Below are 20,261 nucleotides of genomic sequence, written 5' to 3'. Positions count from 1 at the left end.
ATTGTGTTACAGTTTTTGCAACATGTTTAATTTTTTTTTCTCTCTTTCTTTCTCTCTCTCCTTATCTCTTTCCCCTTTTCAACAGTCCTGGTACCTGGGCTAGCTTCGTTCCTTTTCAAGTATCAAATAGGACACCGATCCTGCCGACAAACGTCCCAAATTATGGTTTGAACGTAATTGGAGAGCCTTTCCTTCAAGCAGAAACAAGCAACTGAGGGAAAAAAAAAAAAAATTAAAAAAAATAAATAGAAATGAAGAGAGGATGAGAAAGGAAACTGAAGAAAGAAGAAAAAATAGACCAGCATTTGCAGCTCTTACAATCAATAATCCCTTATGGTTGAAACTGAAATGACATACGAAGGGTCGAAGATATTTCACTGATGGGTAGAATGTAGCCCCTGCTAAGTAGCCTTTGTTATATGAAGTCTGCTGGGAAATAGATGTTCTGTCTCTGACAATATATTTTAACTGACTTTCTAGATGCCTTAATATTTGCATGATAAGCTAGTTTTATTGGTTTAGTATTCTTGTTGTTTACGCATGGGATCACTATTCCTGGTTATCTCACAGAACAAAGGCTAAGCAGCAGCAGCAGAGCTGCGGGATGATAAGGGCCGTGAGCCAGCCATTTCCTAAACACCCTGATTTCTAAATGTTTTAAAATAAGCTCTGTAGCCTTTAGTTATCAGTATGGATTTATTAAACTTTGGCCCTTAATTCAGCCTTTTCTAGTGTGTTATGCAGTTTGAAGTTTTCAATCAGTATGAACACACAGGCTCTATGGAAGAAATGCCTCTATGTAGGTAAAAGTGTTATCTCATCATGCAACAGTAAAAATGAAAAGGAAAAAAAGCGAACATTTTCCCCACTAAAGAAACACTTAACAGAGGCAAGTGCAATCTAAAAATCATATCTAAGGGGTCATCACTATAAGTCCTTCAGCCCTTGGACTCTAAATTGAGGGGATTAAAAATAGAAATAAAAATTACTTTGAACAAACTTATTTTTCTCCTCAGTTTTTGAGGGCATTAAAAGGCATTAAATCAAGACAAATCATGTCCTTGAGAAAAATAAATCAATTAAAACACAGCACTTATGTTGGTTTAGCTGCTACCCGCACAGAGGGGTAGGATTTATTTATTTAAAGTTACTGGTTGCATCAAGAACCCATAGGGTATACATATTTCTGTAAAACCTGTATCATAGAGACAAAGAGACAGGCAAATCCATGCCACAAGGGCAAAGCTTACCGTTTACAAACTGGTAATACCAGGATGGGGATATGTTATATTTAAATAATGCACTCTTAATGTAAGTCTAATTACAGGGTGCTGAATACTTGCATGGTGCTTTCAGAAGTTAGCCTTGTTCAACAATTTTCACATATTAACAGAAATATAATGTGCATGGGCAGACATTTTGCCTCTATGTCTCTTTAAAAAAGTAATTAAAATACTCTTTCCAGTAATCCTAATTTGCACGAAGATATAATGTCCACATTACGTGCCTTGCCTTGAAATCTAAAAAAACGGAAAAAAACAAAAAAAAAGAAAAAAACACAAAAAAATTGACATCACTACACTTGTTTTGCTGCATTTATTATAATTTTAAATCTTTACCATTTTTATGACAAAATATTTTGTACTCCAGATGGGAAAAAAGTGTGACATCATGGATTTTTTAGACAGTTATACCTTTATCTCACATTTATAAAGCATATCATGGCTGTGTATAGTTGCCGCTTAAAAATTGTAATCGACCAGCAATATTTTCAGTATTTTGGTGTTTTTTCTATTAACCTTTCATGTTTTTCATCTTCCAATTAATATTGGGGGGAGGGGATACAAATTTATATGAATTATGCAATACCAAGTTTTGCCTATGTAGGTAGTGCTTTTAGCTGCATTGGTTATTATAGGTAAGTACACAGATTTAAAAGAAAAAAAAAAAAGAATAATGTATGCTTTTTTTGTTTGTTTTAATTGACCAAAGTGGGTACTGCTATTTTTGCAGTGTGATGAGGTCCTTTTCTGTACTGAGAGGTGGACAGGGGATTTTTTTTTTATACATACATATATATATATTCTGGGGTGGGTGGGGAGGATTTTTAACACTTTACAGTGTAGCTGTGAAGCAGTGCACCCTTAGCCAGGCAAGGGCTGCAAAGCGACTGTTCTGCCTACTGTGACAAACTTTCAAATCGGTTCCCTTTTTTTAACTTCCCACCTGGGGTGCAAGCTGAAATCATTTCTGGATTTAAAAAATAAATAATGAATTCTGTTGGAGGCAGACTTGACTTGAGGAAATTGGTTTACTTTGAGTTTTGTGGGAGTTTTTAGTTTGTTTATTGTTTGTTTGTTTGGCTTTTTTTTTAAATTTTTTTTTCTTTTTTTTTTTTTTTCTCCTTGACAAAGGGAAAGAGAGACAGACAGACAGAGGGTGAGGTCAAGACCCACAGTGAGACGAAGCCTTTTCCATTCTGGCAAAGATACTGCAAACTAAAGTGTTCACATTAGAAAATGTTTTTAGCTCAGAATGACAAAGACACTTGCTTTGTCTAGGAAATGCATGTACAGGGCCAAAATCTTTGCTGGCATAATTCCACTGAATCCAGTTGACTCTGGAGTTGCTGCTGCAGAGAATTTGCCTCCCTTAGTCTGCTTGACTGGTAAATTTTTCTTTTTTCTTTCTTCTTCTATGTCAAAACATTTTTTTCCCCCAAGTTTGTTAACTCACAGCATCTGCTTTACAATTTTCAGCCTGCTCAGGCTGTGCCAGAGGCTTGCAGTGTCTTCTCATACAGCAGGTCAGAAGGGGAGCTCTGGGTTGTCGAGTGCAAGGAGGTTCTTAATGCACAGAATTAGACTATGGTGTAAAAAAAAGTGTATTTCCAGTGAATTCACATATTTCAGATCAGTAGTGGACGTGTTGCTAGAGACCTCTTATGCACTAGGGATCCTTGTGACATATGGTTTGACACAGGGCAAATTTTTTTTTAAAGCACATCCTTTTATTAGGCTGAAAGCAAAGGAGGGTATAGACTTGTGGATATGGAATACCCTGGTGGGGAAATTCATCCCTTTGCAGTTGTTTCTGTATTTTGGAGGTTTTGCTACCCTGGAGCAGCCTCAGAGGTACAGCTGGAGCAGCAGCTGCCCACCCTGGGCACTGAGAACACCAAAGTCAGTCCCTTTAGGCTCTGGCCAGCATGGTGGCTAAAGAGCTGTGGTGGTGGTGGTGGTGGTGGTGGTGATGGTGGTGGAGGTGTGCATCCCCACATCCCAGCTGGAGATACCTGTGTAGGCAGGGCCTGGATGGCCACAGCGACAGGAGCTGTAGAAAAGCAAATCCATGAAATTTAGCTATAGTCGAACTGAAAACAAGAAAACCCAACATAAAAAGATAAGACACCATAAGAAACTGAAAATTGACTTTATATTGCTCTTTTTCTGAGCCCCATAGTAAGTGGCTTAATTCACTAAGCATGTGGCTATTGAGACTACCAAAATGTGCTAGACCCACCCAGAGTGCACCTCAGGCTCTGGCCTGGTAAACAAGGTCTATATTGTCCTTTCTGCACAGCACTGATACTGAGCAGCTCGGGAGAAGAGGAGTGTGCTGGCAAGCTATTCTTGATCAGTGCCACTAGCTAGATATTCACCTTAAGCTTTTAACAGGACATCAGATGAAAATGAAACAAGTTCAGGCTTTAAAATGCAATAGTGAAATTGATGGTTGTCCTTGTAGGAGAATGGATGCCCTTAAAAGAGTTTTTTATTATCTCTGACCTCCTGTATGAAAAAAAATAGCGAGCTTCCAGATGCAATATTTAAAAAGCAAACTTCTTCCTTCCATGTGAATGAATTGGGTTGTTAAGCAACTGTGGGTTTTTTTCCACCCGTCTCTCTAATAGAAAAGCCTTTTTGGAAGAAAAGGACTTTTTCAGTTATGGTAGCTGCTTTTTTATTTTATTTTCTTTCTATTTTTTTTTTTTTTTTTTTTTTTTTTTCCTTTTTTCAGCTCAGTAGTCAAAAGGTTAAGATAAGATTGAGAACTCAAATCCAGTCTCTGGCCTCCTCCTTCACCAGGAAGTGTATTCTGACTAACTTGAGCCACCCCGTTCTATGTGCACTGTTCTGCCTTTATTAAGTTGCTTTGCAGCCCTGGCCTCATGGCTGTGCCACTGAAGTGTGTTTCCCCTGGAGTGACATGAAAGTTTGAGGCTTGACTAAGGAAAAAAAAGGCAGTGAAGGAGACTGTACATAAAGACATGGCAAAAATATTAATTATAGCAATATAGTTGTGGGGTGATATTCAGGTGGGCAGCTCCATTGAAAATATGTGAATGAATCTGTGAAGCTGCAAGTAGCGAGCAGAAAGGAGGATCTTCTGAATGAACCGCCTACCTTGTAGACAGTAATTTGTACACTGTATAGTTTTGTTAAGATTTTTTTTTTTTTAATTAAAATACCCTTGTTTGTAAAGCTAACTTTTTAACAATTATAATGGAAATGCATGTCATTTCCATTTTTAAAGTAAACAAGAATATTCCTTGTTTGGAAACTGGACTTGGGTTAAAACTCTCCAGTTTCTTAATTTATGTATTAAAAAAAAAATTGTCCATGTTAGGAGTTATTTCGCAGATTCCTGTGCTTGAAAAGCAGAGGTTACTAATCCTTTAAAATGTAAATGGAGAAAAGTTATATTTTATGAAGGTTATTTTGTTGTATTTAGTATTGGAAAAGTTGGTTTTCAGAGCATTTCAAAATGTTGGAAGCACCACTGTCTTTTTATTAGTATATATGGCCTTTAGCAAAAGTTTTTGTGATTGTTACATGATGATATTTAAGATTAGCTTCACAGAGCAATTCAGGATAGGCAGAGAACTAAAACAGTACTTATGTCTCACATAGCTTTGTCCTCAGGGAGCAGAATTTTGGATTTGCAACTTGTAGCTTCATAAGGACTTAATGAAAGAGATTGCACAAGGACATACTCAGCTTTGACACCGGAGTGTGTTCTGTACCTAAATCTAAATTATATTTACTGTGTGAGATTATGAAGGCTGCAGAAAGTTATCCCATATTCAGTGTACAGTATTCACTTCTAATGAAACAACTCTCTAATGTTGCTGGCAGTAAGGCCCCAAGCATGATGTCCAATATAGTTTACATGATTCTGTCAAGGTCTTTTGTTAACATTAACCAGCTGCATGCTCCTGGACTTTTTTTATTTGGTTTCTATAGAAAACTTAAGAAAAAAAAGAGAGAGTAAAATCATATGCAGGCCAATCAAGTTAAACAGGAGAAGCTCAAAGTTGAATGTTCTACTCCATGCTGAGGGAGCTGAAAACTGCCTCCTTCTTATTTGCACTTTCTGCTAGTTCCCCTGTTTTTTCTAATTCCTCAAAATTGTGTGGGTGTGGTGGAGCACTGCAGTTGGAGGATAACACGGACCACTGATTTTGCCCTTTAACCCTGCACAATGACCTTTGCATCAGCCAAACTTGCCATGCCAACTCTTTGTACTGTTTCCATGCCACAGCTCTGTTGGTCACATTGTTAATAGTAAAGGGGACAAGTTGGAGACGGTCAATTTTTACATTTTTGTTGCAATTTTTTCTTCAATGGTTGTAAGTAGTTTGTTTTGTTTTGGTTATTTTTTTATATGATAAAAGGGTTCACTAGTTATTACTCTTTAGAAATATCTGTGTGTTGCAATTCAAATGTATGTTGAACTTGTGAAAAGGGCTTCAGTGCCACTAGCATCATAATATTCTAGAATAAGCCTTTGATACTTTCATTGCATGACATAATAACAGTAAAACAAAAGGTGGCCTAAATAAATGGAGAAGTGTGAGCTAGTGACACTAAAGCCAGTCTTTGTATTACTGTATTTTTGACAGAATGGTTTTGAAAACTGTGCTACAGGGACTGATGTGGCAAATGTATCTCTATATGCAGAAGGAAGTTTTTTAAGAAGTATGGCTTATTATGCATTCTTCATTGAGGGCATTGAAGTTGCATGGACTGAAAAAAGTTGATGCAAAATGAGAAAGAAACAAAAACCAGCAAAATGTTTACCAAAAAACTCAAACAAATGAGCAGTGCCTGTTCAATTTCACAGTCTCTGTTGAGTTCAGTTGTAAATATGTTTCAGATAACGTTTTCTTCTTCTTCTTCTTCAAAAAAAAACTCTACAACTTTGTAGAATGTGAGGGGTTCCTCAATCCCAGGCATAGGCTTCTTGAGAGCTGCATTAGATTATGTCTTCATCAAGCTGTTAATTTGTGCTTATATCATATAGAACTTTTAGTAAACTGGGAAGAGGCACCCCATCTCAATGATATTTCTCTGAGAACAACTTTTGTAGGGCTGTGTGTTTCTTTAGATACATTTAGTACAACTGTAGGTGACGAGTAGTCAGTTATTGCTTGCTAGCTACACACCAGGGTTGATCCATTTTAAAACTTTTGGCATTTTCTCCCATACTGTAGGCCATAAATCCTGAAGGTTACATTTTAATTAAAAAGGAGTTGCATGCACAGTCTTTGTGTAATGAACCTTCACTAGTAGAATGCATTACAGTACAGCTACTTAATTTTGGAATTATGGTCCTCTGGCATCAGACCTGTTTTTAGCCTGAGTGTTAACAAAGGTTTTTATTGTGCCTGGTTGGAGGATAATAATGTTCTTTTGGGTACTCTTTTTTTTTTTTTTTTTCTTTTTTTTTAGGTTACAAATGAACTCAACTGCCACAAGTTTTAAACTGGTGTAAATCAAGCTTGACTTAATGTGATTGTTACTGTTATATCCAGCCTATACTGCTAGCAGCTGCTCATACTGCAGTCAATTACTGGAAGCGGATATATTTCCTATGCAAAAACTGTTTAAACAATAAAAATGAGCTATGCTACAGACCCTGGTCTTATGTTTTCTGTCTCTAAGAGTCATAATTAGTTATATCTTAGAAACTAACCTTAAACTTTGTACCCTGATAGCATGGCACGACTTAGAGAGCTCTGTGTACAGTTAGTTTAAATTTAACATATTTGTTCACATACATTTTGGCTTAGCAGTTACACTGAAAAAGGAGGAGAACAGAAACAAAGGAACGTACAATCAGATAATAAACTCAATTTAAAAGTTTATATTTAGTTTTCATCATCCTGTTTTACCAGGCGACCTGAACTACTTCTCCAGTGATGTAAGATTGAGTGTGACAGTGGAAGGGCAGGAGATGTCTGTTTTCTTTAAATGTTATCGACTTATGGCAGACAGTAAGTCTTTGATTTCTCAACAGCCTTTGTGATAACATTTTCATGAAGCAAGATCCAACCTTCCCCGGATTCCTCCTGACTTTAGATAGGTTTGCTTTGGGTCAAGGACTTTGAACTATACAAAGGAAGTTCTTTTTCCTAAGTGTGAATTAGCTGTATGTATGGTGTGAATTAGCTGTATGTATGGGATGTTTCATTCAGCTCATGGTCTTGGAAATACATTGTTTTCTTCTTACACCATTAGGAATCCATAAACTAGTACTAATAGTCAGGAGGTAGCATGAACATGGTCAAGAGATGACCGACTGTATCATAGTGTAAACACTTAAACTGGATTGTATAAAAATGGTTGAATGTTGCTGCACAACAAAGCTGACAACTCTCTGTCTACTTAGATTAAAAATATTCTGCAGGTTCTAGAGCATGAGCTTTATCCAGTTTCAACCATTAGTGTGAAAAATAAATGCAAAATGGTTTGTTATTTTTCCACACTGGGTTGTTTACAGAAATACCGTTCATTTATTAAATGGCTTATTTTTTTTTTCTGAGAGATCCTTTGTTGTATGTGTGTCTGTCCAAAAAAAAATTGACAGGCATTGAAAAATTAGGAAATTATACCAGTTTGTCCTGCTAGAGTTTCCTTGAGTGCTGATATTTGGACAAGATTTGAAAACTATATAAAGAAATTCAGGTACCATGTCGAAACCTCCAAAACAGAAAACCTTCCTGCATAACCCAGAGATGCTTAAATTCAGTCCAGTCTCCCCTTTCTGATAAGGAAGTTCTCTACTTCTCCAGCCACTCTGCAGCCCCCTGCAAAGCAGCCTGCTGCTGCATACAGCCCGCCAGAGTCCTGCAGCAAGCTTCCTATAGGACTTTGATCTTCCACTCTGTGTGTAGCAGCTGCACAGTGGCACTGATGCCAGTGGTTCAGGACAAAAAATGGCAGCTACCTGCATTTATTCACACTGCCAGTTCCGGGGCCAGACCTGCAATACCACACAAGTTATGCAGTGCCCAAGAGCACAAAGACAAAAGAAGCAGGATGAATAGCATGCAAAGCAGACCATGAGTTGCAACTTCATGGTGAGGTCATGCTGAAGGGGTGAAGTTCCTGGTTCAGACCTTTCTGCTTTCCCATTTGCAAGGTTTTTGAGAAGAAATGAGTAAACAATTTGTGGACAGGTGTTTGCTTTTTTTTTTTTTTTTTTTTTTTTTAAACTACAGTGTTATTTTTGTGTGTTTTTCCACGAGCTTAAAAATTATGAATGAAAAAGAAGAGAAATCTTTCCACCAGATCCAAACACATGAACAAGCAGTAAGGTTCAGTGCAACTTTAGTTTTTGCCCCTTAAGTCATTAAATGAAGTTATTATCTTTGCTGTACATGGGTTTCTTTTTGAGTCTTATTTTTCTTTCTGTTCTGGTTACTGACCTAAATTTTTTTATCATAGCTGTTGCTCAGTCAACTTCTGGCTGATTGGGCAAAGCTGAAAAGAAAGATAGTCTTGGCTTCTTGCTTGTGAGCCTGGGCCCACAGGCATCTGTTTCCTCGGGAATGCCACTGAGTAGCAGGGGACCCTTGTGAGTGTTTAGCTGCCAGAATCTGAGTCACATCCGTGAGTGTCTATGAACAAATTTTGTCTGTACTTCCCTGGAGGGAAAAAAGACTCATTGCTGCTATTGAGGTAACTCTCATGCCCCTTCTCACATCTCCACTTAAAAGAGCAGCAGCCTTAAGTCTTTCTGATAAAATAACTAAAGGATTGTTTTATGGATAGGCTGTGCACATCACCCTCAAGAATGGCATAACCATGTCTGCCGAGACTTGTCAACGAACAGCAGTCTATGGCAAATGGTTGGCATTGTTGGTCAAAATTTGACAGATGTAAGCAGGATCTGGCAAAGGGAACTTCATTACAAGAGCTATCCTGCTTCTGCGTGAAAAATACCTCTCTAGAGCATCCATTGATGGTTGGTTTAAGGTCCTTATTGGTGTGAGATGAGCCACCATTGCCAAGGCTATTACGCATAAATATTGATGGGACTGCTGAGAGCTGTAAAGATCTGTGCAAAGCTGTGCGAGGATTCAACTGTGTCTTAAACTCAATTTACATTCTATGGCATTCACTATTATTACATGGTAGTCTGGTCCACTTTTCTCACACTGCCCAGAGTGTCAGCATGTTCTCCAGATAAAGAATGGAGTAAGCAAAGTTACAGGATATTCTTTCTGAAATACAAAGCTTTAAAAAGTATGGGAGGAGGTGACACAACCACCAGTGCTTCATCTCAGGCTTGACTTGCAGTTGACTTCTGCACATGCTGTTGTGCAGTAAACAGAAATTACTCTTTAGAAAAGGAGGGGAAACCTGCTCATTTAGTAGGTTGGTCTGATGCCCCTGGAGTCGATAGAAATCTTTCAGTTGACTTTTAACAAGTGTTGGATCAGGGCTACACTGCTTGCAAGGCACCTTAATTTAGGGGTGAATGTGTATTTCCAGGTCTTAACATGCATTTTGTTGTTGTTGTTGTTGTTGTTGTTTGTTTGCTTGCTTGTGGTTATTTATTTATTTATTTGTTTGTTTGTTTGTTTGTTTATTTTAAAATTTCTTTCCTTAAAGGAGGTGCCTTAGGGTGAAAGGAGGTGTTCAAAGCAGAACATAACTGCTTCTGCTTCCTGAGCTGGTGGCCACTACTAAAACGAAGGCTTCTATTGACGATCTTTAGCTGTACTGCAGGCTGCCAAAACCAGCTCACATTGCTGTGGGTAGACAAGCAAGGAAGTCTGATACGCTACAGGACTGAGGCAGGGATAAAAGATATATATCCCCATAACTGACAAGTGAAGTACTGCAGCACTGTGATGCTGGAACCATATCAATTGTAAGCAGCTGCCTATTCCATTTTTAAAAACTCTCTGATTGGATAGTTACTGGTGTTTCAAGAAACAAATGGTGTCCCCAGTAATTCCACTGAAATGCCCCTGAATGCAATGAGGTCACCCAAGGGTAAGTGGGGGCTTTAGCACTTAAAACACTTTTCAGACATAATTCTGGTTGTAAAACACCTCTCTCCCAAATTATTTGACAAGGTTAAAGAGACACGGTTTTGAAACAACACAAAGTTAAGCAAAGGTAGACTGAGAAGTTTCCAAAAGCAGAGGAATACTCAGAAATTTCTGGATTTTAGGGTGATTTATAAAGTGTGAATGGCCTGAGTATGTTTTTCCACAAGCCTGGCTTCTGGAGCTGACCTTCATATCAACACGATGTCCTTGACCAGCATGTGAGTCCTAGCTGTGTCTTGCATGCTGTGGTGAGCCAAGACGATGCTCTGGACTTCAGAATTCACGCAAGCTGGAAATCTTAATAAGTGTTAATGAGTTAAGGTACTTCAGAGGATGTGGAAGTGAGTTGAGTCAGTCATGCATAAGTAGCTGCAATCAGATGGTCACCTGTTAGACTGTCTTTACTTGGTTTCTTCTGGGTGTGTTATGTTAGCATCACAGAGGGCTGAAAGTCCCGTTATGGCTACCAAACTTGCTCTGCTTGGGAGCAGTCAGCAGCAAGAACAATAGGGTGCTGGCAAGCTCAGACTGTTGTATCATTAGGAAGCTTTGACAGTGCCTGCTGTGAATGATGTGTTCCTCTAGGCTAAAGGCTTTCAATCTGTGGTCATAATAAACCCTGAGGTCCTTTGAATACTTCTGTAGGGACTCTGAAAGGCAATTAAGGAAAGAAAACTTACTGTCAACAGGCTCAAATTCACTATACAATGACCATTAGAAAAATTTCAGGGTTTGCAAACTGGGAAAAGTTATTTCCGTGCTTTCAATGTTTGCCTAAAGAAAGAGAAAAAAAGAGTGGAATAGAGAAGATAAAGTGAGTGGTACAATGATGACATTCTAGTAAGTAGAAATGTTTTGTTTTCCGGTCTCAATATTAAGGTTTGGTGGAGATGTGGAAGATCCTTTCCAAGAGTGTTTTAGGTTTGTAATTCTTCCATTCAGACCTGTGAGGTTTCATGCCAGGAAGAATGTGAGGAACAGAAAGCCCTGATGTCTTATAAAAAATATAAGTTTATTTGCTTTGCAATTTGATAGTTGTTTGGAGAGTCCCAGGATGATATTAGGGTAAAACAGGATAATAAGGAGTCTTGTTTTACACGCAGGGAGGAAATTTCCAAGGTTGGGCCCAGCATCCCACTGTGAGACATCAAAACTCTGTGTTCTCAGGGTGCTGGGGACTGGAGAGACAGACAGGTGACATAACCAGACTCACAAGTGGTTTCATGAGCCACTCCTGCTGCCAGTCCTGTCCTGACATTCCCATGGACTCACAAACCTCTTTTCAGTATGCTCAGCACTCTCCCTCTCCTTTCATGCTTTTACTGTTCTTCATCTACTCAGACACCTTACCATTCCCCACAATCTCAGGCGGATATTGATCACAGCGGCAGCTCTCCTAATGCTTCCCTTGTGCCATGTGTCCCCCTTATCCTTTTGAGGGTGGACTACGATCATTCAACCTAAGGGAGGGAGGTGACATGTGATGGGAGAGCGGGAACTCTAGGAGGATCTCTTCCTGTCTCAGATAGACGGGAGGCAAAAGGGATGTTGGAGGCTGACAGGAGCCCCAATGGCACCTGCAGAGATGTCAGACATACCTTCGCTCTCCTTCACCTCCCACAGCACCACTTCTGCAGAGGACCACCTATGCCAAGGTGCCACAGTGTCTGGAGCTCCTCTCTGGCCAGACTTGAGTTTGGCTCATCTGCTGTTTCAGGACAAGGTGGAACTTTCTGGGCTTAGTTGTATCAGAATTACTTCTTCAGATCATGGAATGTGTTCTGCCTTGGTGGCACTTAACTCCACTTTTGAATAATGGTTGCTAAAATAAATAAACAAAAGCTGAGAGCCTGCAGTAGCTGTATCTGTGACTGCTGAGGTCTGGAGTGTTTTGTCCTGGAGAAATAGTCAAGGTGATTACAGGTTTGTATGCAGAAATGATTTCTCTTCTATACATCTGATCCAGGGGTGTGATGAGAGGGAGAAAGGCTTTGCAAAGATGGTTAACGAATGCCAGTAAACAAAATCTTTCTGAGAAGTCTTGTTAAGCATATCTGGAGCAATGCTTCCAGTGTCTAGAGATCCTGCTCAGAAGCATCCAGCGGGGGGAATATTACTGCAGGGTGAGCACAATATAAGGCAAAATAATGTTTCTGAATGAATTTGTCTAACAGTTACAGTAAACCCGTGGATTTGGAATAAGCTATAAAATGAAGAAAGGACTGGTATGGGAAGGATATGTTTCAAAGTTAATTGCACCTGGAAGCAGCTTCAGGGACACGTTTGCTCCCGGTTCCCTCAAGAGCTCCACACTTCAGTGGCTGAAGGAGGGAGCTGGGTCTCTTTAGTTTGGAGAAGAGGAAACTGAGGGGTGACCTTATTAATGTTTATAAATATATAAAGGGTGAGTGCCACGAGGATGGAGCCAGGCTCTTCTCGGTGGCAAACAATGATAGGACAAGGGGTAATGGGATCAAGCTGGAACACAAGAGGTTCCACTTAAATTTGAGAAGAAACTTCTTCTCAGTAAGGGTGACAGAGCACTGGAACAGGCTGCCCAGGGGGGTTGTGGAGTCTCCTTCTCTGGAGACATTCAAAACCCACCTGGACATGTTCCTGTGCGACCTCACCTAGGCGTTCCTGCTCCAGCAGGGGGATTGGACTAGATGATCTTTTGAGGTCCCTTCCAATCCCAAACATACTGTGATACTGTGATACTGTGATACTGTGATACTGTGATACTGTGATACTGTGATACTGTGCTGCCACAGGTGGCCAAGCTCCCAGGCTGAGAGAACGGAGAGGTGGTAACTGGGGTCAGGAATCTGCCCCAGGATGTTCTTGTGTTCTGTGTCTGGCATCAGCTTCATCAGTGGCCACTGCTCTGTGCAGCACTGAGGTAGGTCCCAGCTGCTGTTAAATGCTCTGCCCTTGGTCTTGCACACCAGTCCTTCAGGTGCACTGATGACACCTGTACAGTATAGAGATATGTGGGCAGAATAAAAAAAAATGCTTAAAAAAAAATAATCCAGCCACTTTTCTGAGGTGCATGGGTCATCCCACAATCATAGAATCATAGTCCAGCTTGGGTTGGAAAGGACCTTCAAAGCCCGTCTACTTCAACCCCTCTGCAGTGAGCAGGGACATCTTCAACTCCATCAGGTTGCTCAGACCCCTGTCTAGTCTGGCCTTGAATGTTTACAGGGATGGGGCATCTACCACCTCTCTGGGCAACCTGTTCCAGTGTTTCACCACCCTCATGGTAAAAAATGTCTTCCTCATGTCTAGCCTGAATCTCCCCTCTTTTAACTTGAAACCTTTGCCCCTTGTCGTGTCACAACATGCCCTTAAAAGTCTGTTCTCATCTTTCTTATAGGCTCAGTTTAAGTACTGAATGGCTGCTATAAGGTCTTCCTGGAGCCTTCTCTTCTCCAGGATGAACAACTCCAACTTTCTCAGCCTGTCTTCAGTCATTATCAACAGCTCTTGGTGAAGCACAGCGCATGGTGCAGCTGCTGGAGGTTATAAAGTTCACTCCAACTCAATATTTTGTGTGTTTTCATAACCAAAACCACCCCTCGAAACCGGTATAGTTTTAAAGCTCTGTTCAGAGAGTAACGTGGTGAACTTTCTTGTTGACCTGAATGTAAGTTTCATTCTAAATTATCTGATGTTCACTGTCTGTTTTCATATTGATATGGGATGCAATGACTAAACAGATATTTTTGTCTTGCTTTCCCTTCCCTTCATCTCTTTTTTATGTGGGCACGTGGCTTTGTAGCCATCTAACACAGGTTGTCTTCACTCAACTTCAGGTTCTCTCTCTCTACTTGGAAGTCACTTGACTATATTAAGAGTTTTGCTGGACCTCAAATTCTTCAACCTACAGTACTCTACCTTGAATGAAAGAATAAAAACTGCTTCCTCTACAGGCAAAGCTTCCTTGTAAGCAGAAACCTTGCAAACAATGAAAACATTCACCAATTTGCATTGGCTCTTAGCACTAGTCTGCTTGGTTGTTAGTGAAATATGCAGAATTATCTGACTTCCCACAACTTGTCTTTGATTAAGCAGAAGCCTGGGTTTGAAATAAATATGATATGATTCCCAGTGATGTCTTCACCTTAGCAGCTCTGGGAAGAAATGGCTCCTACCTTTGCCTTGCTAAAAATATAGCATTAGATTACATTTTACTGTTGAAGCTGCCTCTCTGTAACTTGGGAAAGTGCAAAGATGAAGACAGTGAAGACAACTTCAGTGAAGACAACTTCAACAGACTTATTTAACAAGTTTGATACTTAGGAAAAAGATTAAAAATCCCCTGAATAGTACAGTACTCCATATACAGACTCTGTACTTCGGGGTAGAGGGCTGAGCTGCATGATCCAGTAAATACACTGCATTGTCTCCACAGTAGGATGCTGGAAATGTTGAACTCCACATGCAGGAATAATTGGAGAATAAAATTTCCAAAATTGAATGTTTACTTATAAGTTGTTGACATTATATTGATTCACTGTTTTCAAATTTTGTATTAGATTCTTTCTCTTCAGCTGTTTCAGTCATGTTGATATACTAAGAGGCAGGAGGAAATGCAATCAAATTACCTGATTGTTGATGTTACTTCACACATTTTCACATGATCACCATGGTTTTGTTACCGTTTTGATGTTATGTTCAGAACCAGAGTGAAGGCCTTTAGTATAATTACGTGCTGGTATATAACATAATGAAAAACATTCTCTAAAGTATGGCTTTATTGTAAGTGAATAAAAACCCTGAAGAGATACAGATCTATATGGCAAAGCAGCTCACAATGAAGTGCTACCAACTTTAAACTAAAACAAGTGTCCCAAAAACAGTGTCGTAAGTTGCAGCTGAACAGCCATTCCAGGAACACAACAGGAGTGACCTACTGAACAAGTCTGTAGGGAAAACACGATGAGATGAAGACGTGAATTGCTGCCAATGAAGTACAGGAATGCACTGCTGTATTATGGCCCAATTTGCCATTTGCAGAGATCAAGGAATGTGGGGGGGGTCACCCATGTTGCTCTCGCCTGATGCTTCTCCATTTTTTTACTGTCGAAAACTGCACACGAGGAGCCCACCTTTTCCACTTAAATAAAACTTTCCTCCTGTTTTGTTGCACCAGTGTTTCCATTTAGTAGTATTTTATTTCTTGGAAACTTATAACTGAGGCCTGTTCCGTTGTCTATTCATTCGTCTGTCATCATGATTGATACAGTTTGTTGCTTGACTGAACAGTTATCTTTTATGAATGTTTAACAACATGCAAGGGCTGCGGAGAAAACAAAATGTTGTATCAAGTTATGGGATTTCTGCCTGAGTATATCTGAAGCTAGAAGCATTGCTAAGACAGATGAGACCGAGTAAAGTTGTGTGCTGTCCTTTTTACACTGTGTGTTAACTGTTAATTGTCTGCTGGGATCAGAAACTATCTATTTTTATTTTCCTCGAACCCTTCCCTCCCCAATTAGGCACATATACTCTACCTGATCCAGTGAATTCCACATCCCCAGTTAGGGCCCTAAGCTTCTCTTTAATATTCCTGGAAATATTAATAATAATAAGAAAGACTGGTCTCAGAGTTTTGAGGGAGGTGAGTCATACACAAAAGAATAGATGGTGGTTATTTTAATGCGAAGTTTCATTTGTAACATCTGGAAGACCAGAATAAAATGCAAGCTCATTTACCAAACCTGTGTCATCTTCATCACCCAGCTGTGCCAGGATAATGGGAGGCTGGGAGGTTTCGCACATGGTCAAGCCATACACAGTTTTTGAAAATGCTGTGTTGTCATGCTTCTTTTTTTTTTTTTCCCTACTGAGGAGTAGAGGAGAGATCTATTTACCAAATACAAAGTTGTTATTGAGTCAAACTAAATTTATTTTGAAGTCTCAAGTCATGATCTGTAATAAAGGCCCTATGTTTTTGGACTTAACTGGCAAATTTTAACAGAGCGTGTAAAATATGCATTGGATATTTAATGATCTTATGATCCACTATGTTTTTAGGTGTGGCAGGAAATATATCTCTGGGAAAGAGTTATCAAAACCATAACCTAAACATGACTTGTAGAAATTCAAATGAGGTTGCCTCTTAATCCTGTTTATCCTGTTGTGCTTCCTCTGCTTATCTACTTTCCATTTATGTGATCAGCAGAAGATTTTGATCTCTTTCTTAAGGTTTGTTGTAGAAGAAGATTCTCAGCTGACCAGGAAATTTGAGGTGGGGGAAGTGCTATCTCTAAGTTACTGAAACAACCGTCTTTCCTAAAGAATTAATAAGCAGATCTGAAGGATTTGATAAAAAATAACACAAAATATAACAAATAACACAAAATAAATTAATAACTGCTAAATGGGAGTTGGTGTCTAGGTCAATAGGATAGGACAGAAAACACAAGCACCTTTAATTAAGAAGGGGCTTTAGTCATGATTAAACAAGTGGCTGCCACTCTTCAGTCTGTTCAGCATCTATTAATATGTAATTATTGTGAAGGGATTTGTACGGTGCACATGAGTCCAGAATTTTTAAATCATAATGGATGTGCTCAAAGCCAAGTGCTAACCCATCTCTTGTTATTAACATGTCTGAGTTACAACTTGTGCTGCTATAACAATAATCTGACATGTCTTCTTTTCTCTGATGAATATGAGTGCTGTGTTTCAGAAAATAAAGAAACAAGTGAACAAATAATTAAAACCACACCAAAACAAACAAACAAATGAACAAGCAGAAAGAAAGAAAGAAGGATGGAAGGAAGGAAGGAAGGAAGGAAGGAAGGAAAAAAGGAAGGAAGGAAGAGAAGAAGAAAAGAAGGAAAGAAAGAATAAAAGAAAGAAAGAAGGAAAGAAAGAAGGAAGGAAGGAAGAAAGGAAGGAAGGAAGAAAAGAAGGAAAGAAAGAATAAAAGAAAGAAAGAAGAAAAGAAGGAAAGAAAGAAGGAAGGAAAGAATGAAGGAAAGAAGGAAAGAAAAGGAAGGAAGGAAGGAAGAAAGAAAGAAAGAAAAGGAAAGAGAGAAAGAAAGAGAGAGAGAAAGAAAGAAGGAAGGAAGAAAAAAAGGAAAGAAGGAAAGAAGAAAAAAAGGAAAGAAGGAAAGAAGGAAAGAAAATAGTGTTTACATAGTCTTCCGATTTCTTGAGGAAGTTGAAGTAATTTATTAAATAGCTCTGAAACCCAGGCTGCCTGTGAAGAAAAATAAAACTTTGCATAAAAGCACATCTCACTTCAGCAGGGAAATGAAGCTGTCTGCTAAAATAACAGACAAAAAGGGAGAGATGTAACATGAGAAAAATGACAGAGGGGAATGAAGAATATTAAGGAAAGTAACATGGTTGGCAGAGCTCAGAATAAAAAGGAGGCAGAATAAGTTAAGAATAAAGAAGACCTTGCAGTGAAACAGGGCCATTGCCAAATGGAGATAGAAGATTTTTCATAGTGATGCTGAAAAGACAGAATGATCCCAGAGCAGTGCTCCGTTAAATGTGTTCCTGTTTGGAAAAAAACAAAATAAAGACCCTGTATGTTGTCGGGATGCTGGCGTGCTTTACTGAAGAAGAAGAGAACTAGTTGTTTGCAGAATCTAGTAAGTAGAAAACACACAAGGCCAGAAAGGGGTTCTCAAAGTGAGTCAAATGCTATTTGTACCTGCAAAGGTGTTCACTTAACATATATTAAGCACTAAGGAAGTTCCAAAAGCCTTGAAAAGTGTTACAGTTTGAATGGGTAGTTTGGTAGGTTGAAAAATAACTCTTTTGTAAGGAGTAATGAGAACTGAAAGAAGACTGAAAAAACCCAACCAAGTCAATGTTATAATAAACAATGTTATAACAATGTTATAACAAACAAATGAAAGGGCTGGGTTACAGCATATATTTAATACAAGAAATACTGAACACTATGGCAGTGATGGCTTTCAAAAAGTTTCAATAGATGCAAAGAACAAACTACTCAGTTTGGGCTCTGAAGCGACTTGATAAATGCCCTTTTACCTGACCTATCAGTGGTAGTGCTGTGGCTTTTACATGTATCTGCTACGGTAGTGAAAGCAGAACTGCTGTCATGTAATAATTCAAAGGTGATCTTCTGAATTAAAAAAAAGTCTTGGAGGGAGAAAGATTTGATATACTTGGAATTCAGGAAAAAGCATTGCCATGGGAAATTTAGAAAGGTCTGTCTGTTTTCTTTATAAAAAAACACATGACAAAAAAATAGTAGGAAAATGTCTGTAAGCTGAAGTTGTGCAATTTAGACAGATGGTAGTTTCTTCAACTTTCCATTTAAAATATGAAGAGTTGAAGCTATTTTTCCATCAAATGCAAAAATTCTATTAATATCGAAACAATAATACCTGCATAAAATTAACTAACTGAGTAATGGAGTTCAAACGAGACTGTTGCTATACTGTGTTACTTAGCATCTTTCTGTGACTTCTCCTTGTGGACAAGTAATACTTGAATTACTTCTACTATTGTCTTTCTGTGTTAGTGCTGAGAACTGACTTACTGATAAGTAATAATAAAGCAATAAGTAAACATGGTAATGGTAGAAAAGATAGAAGGAGGAATTTTACTCAAGTTGCATCGGGGGAGGTTTAGATTCTTCATGGGAAGGGTTGTTGGGCATTGGAATTGGCTGCCCAGGGAAGTGGTTGAGTCACCATCCATGGAGATGTTTAAAAGACGGGCAGATATGCTTCTTAGGGACATGGTTTAGTGCCAGAGTAAGGTTAATGGGTGAACTCAATGATCTTTAGGGTCTCTTACAACCTAAATAATTCTATGATTCCATGATTCTATTTGGAGGTTTACTTTCTGGACTATGTATTTCTATGTACAAATAAATTCTAGAGTCTGAAACTAAGTCGATTGGTGGATATTGAACTCTTTCACTTTCAAAATGAACTCTGCATGTTATTCAAGTTTAGTTTTAAATTATTGATTTCTGTTTGACAGACTCCCACAGCTGTTATCTTAAAATTTGGTTTACTTTTAAAAAAAATGACTACAGTAATCTACTGAAAAAAAACAAAGAAGAATTTCCTGAATTCTATGTGGGCTTAAATTTATTTTTAAAAACTCCTCTTTTCTTTTCCCTTCAGACTATCTGCACTTCAGGTGAAGTTTGTGTAGGTGAACCCCTTCTGTGGGTATGCTGGAGACTCACTGTGGTTCCTTACAGAGCTTATTAACACGTTCTGTAAAGGAAACAGATCTAGCTGTTCCTTGCTGACCTAAAGGTTTATGATTGTTTGCTTTCAGTTTTCTTGAAACCAGAATTGCTCCTTTTGTGTCTGTGATGGGTTGACCTTGGCTGGTTGCCAGACCCTTACCCACATGCTCTCTCGCTCCCTGTCGTCGAAAGGACAGAGGAGATAAAATAAGATGAAAAAGCATGTAGATTGAGATAAAGACAGAGAGGTCACTTAAAAACTGGTCTCACAAGCAAAATGTGCTTGGCTTGCAGAAAATTGATTTGTGCCAATTAAAAATAGAGTTGGATGAGAAGCAAAGACAAAAACTAATTCACCTTCTCTCCATGTCCCCTTTCTACAAGGCTCAACTTCACTCTTTCCTTCCCAAATCCTCTACCTCAACCCTTACTCAGGTGGCACAGGGAGATGGGCAATGGTGAGTTACAGTCTGTCCATAACATCTCTGCTCTGATGTTGCTTCCTCCTCACACTCTTCCTCTGCTCCAGAATGGGGTCCCTCCTACAGGGAACCCCATCCATCATGGGGTACTCACTTGGGAGCAGTGTGGACATTCGCTCCGGATCGGTCTTCTCCATGAGCTGCAGGGAAATTCTTGCTCCAGTGTTGTCTCCTCCAGCATTTGCAGGGGAATCTCTGCTTCAGATCTTCCTCCACCTCCTTCTTCTCTGAC

The 20,261-nt window shown here is 39.1% G+C and overlaps 1 protein-coding gene across 7 annotated transcripts in view; it reads left to right on the top strand.

The window, feature by feature from the left end:
• Positions 1-6,917, top strand: part of NFIB (nuclear factor I B) — a 175,280-nt gene extending 168,363 nt beyond the window's left edge. For all 7 annotated transcript variants that reach the window (XM_065046151.1, XM_065046152.1, XM_065046154.1 and 4 more), the window contains one exon: positions 86-6,917. In XM_065046151.1, coding sequence (XP_064902223.1) covers positions 86-215 — 130 coding nt within the window. In that variant the 3' untranslated portion in view covers positions 216-6,917. The remainder of the gene's footprint in view (positions 1-85) is intronic.
• Positions 6,918-20,261: the final 13,344 nt, after the last annotated feature.

This window comes from Columba livia, chromosome Z (genome assembly GCF_036013475.1).
Source record: "Columba livia isolate bColLiv1 breed racing homer chromosome Z, bColLiv1.pat.W.v2, whole genome shotgun sequence".
NCBI classification, from domain to species: domain Eukaryota; kingdom Metazoa; phylum Chordata; class Aves; order Columbiformes; family Columbidae; genus Columba; species Columba livia.
The sequence above is the reverse complement of the archived record's forward strand: the minus strand, read 5'-3'. Positions and strand labels throughout refer to the sequence as shown.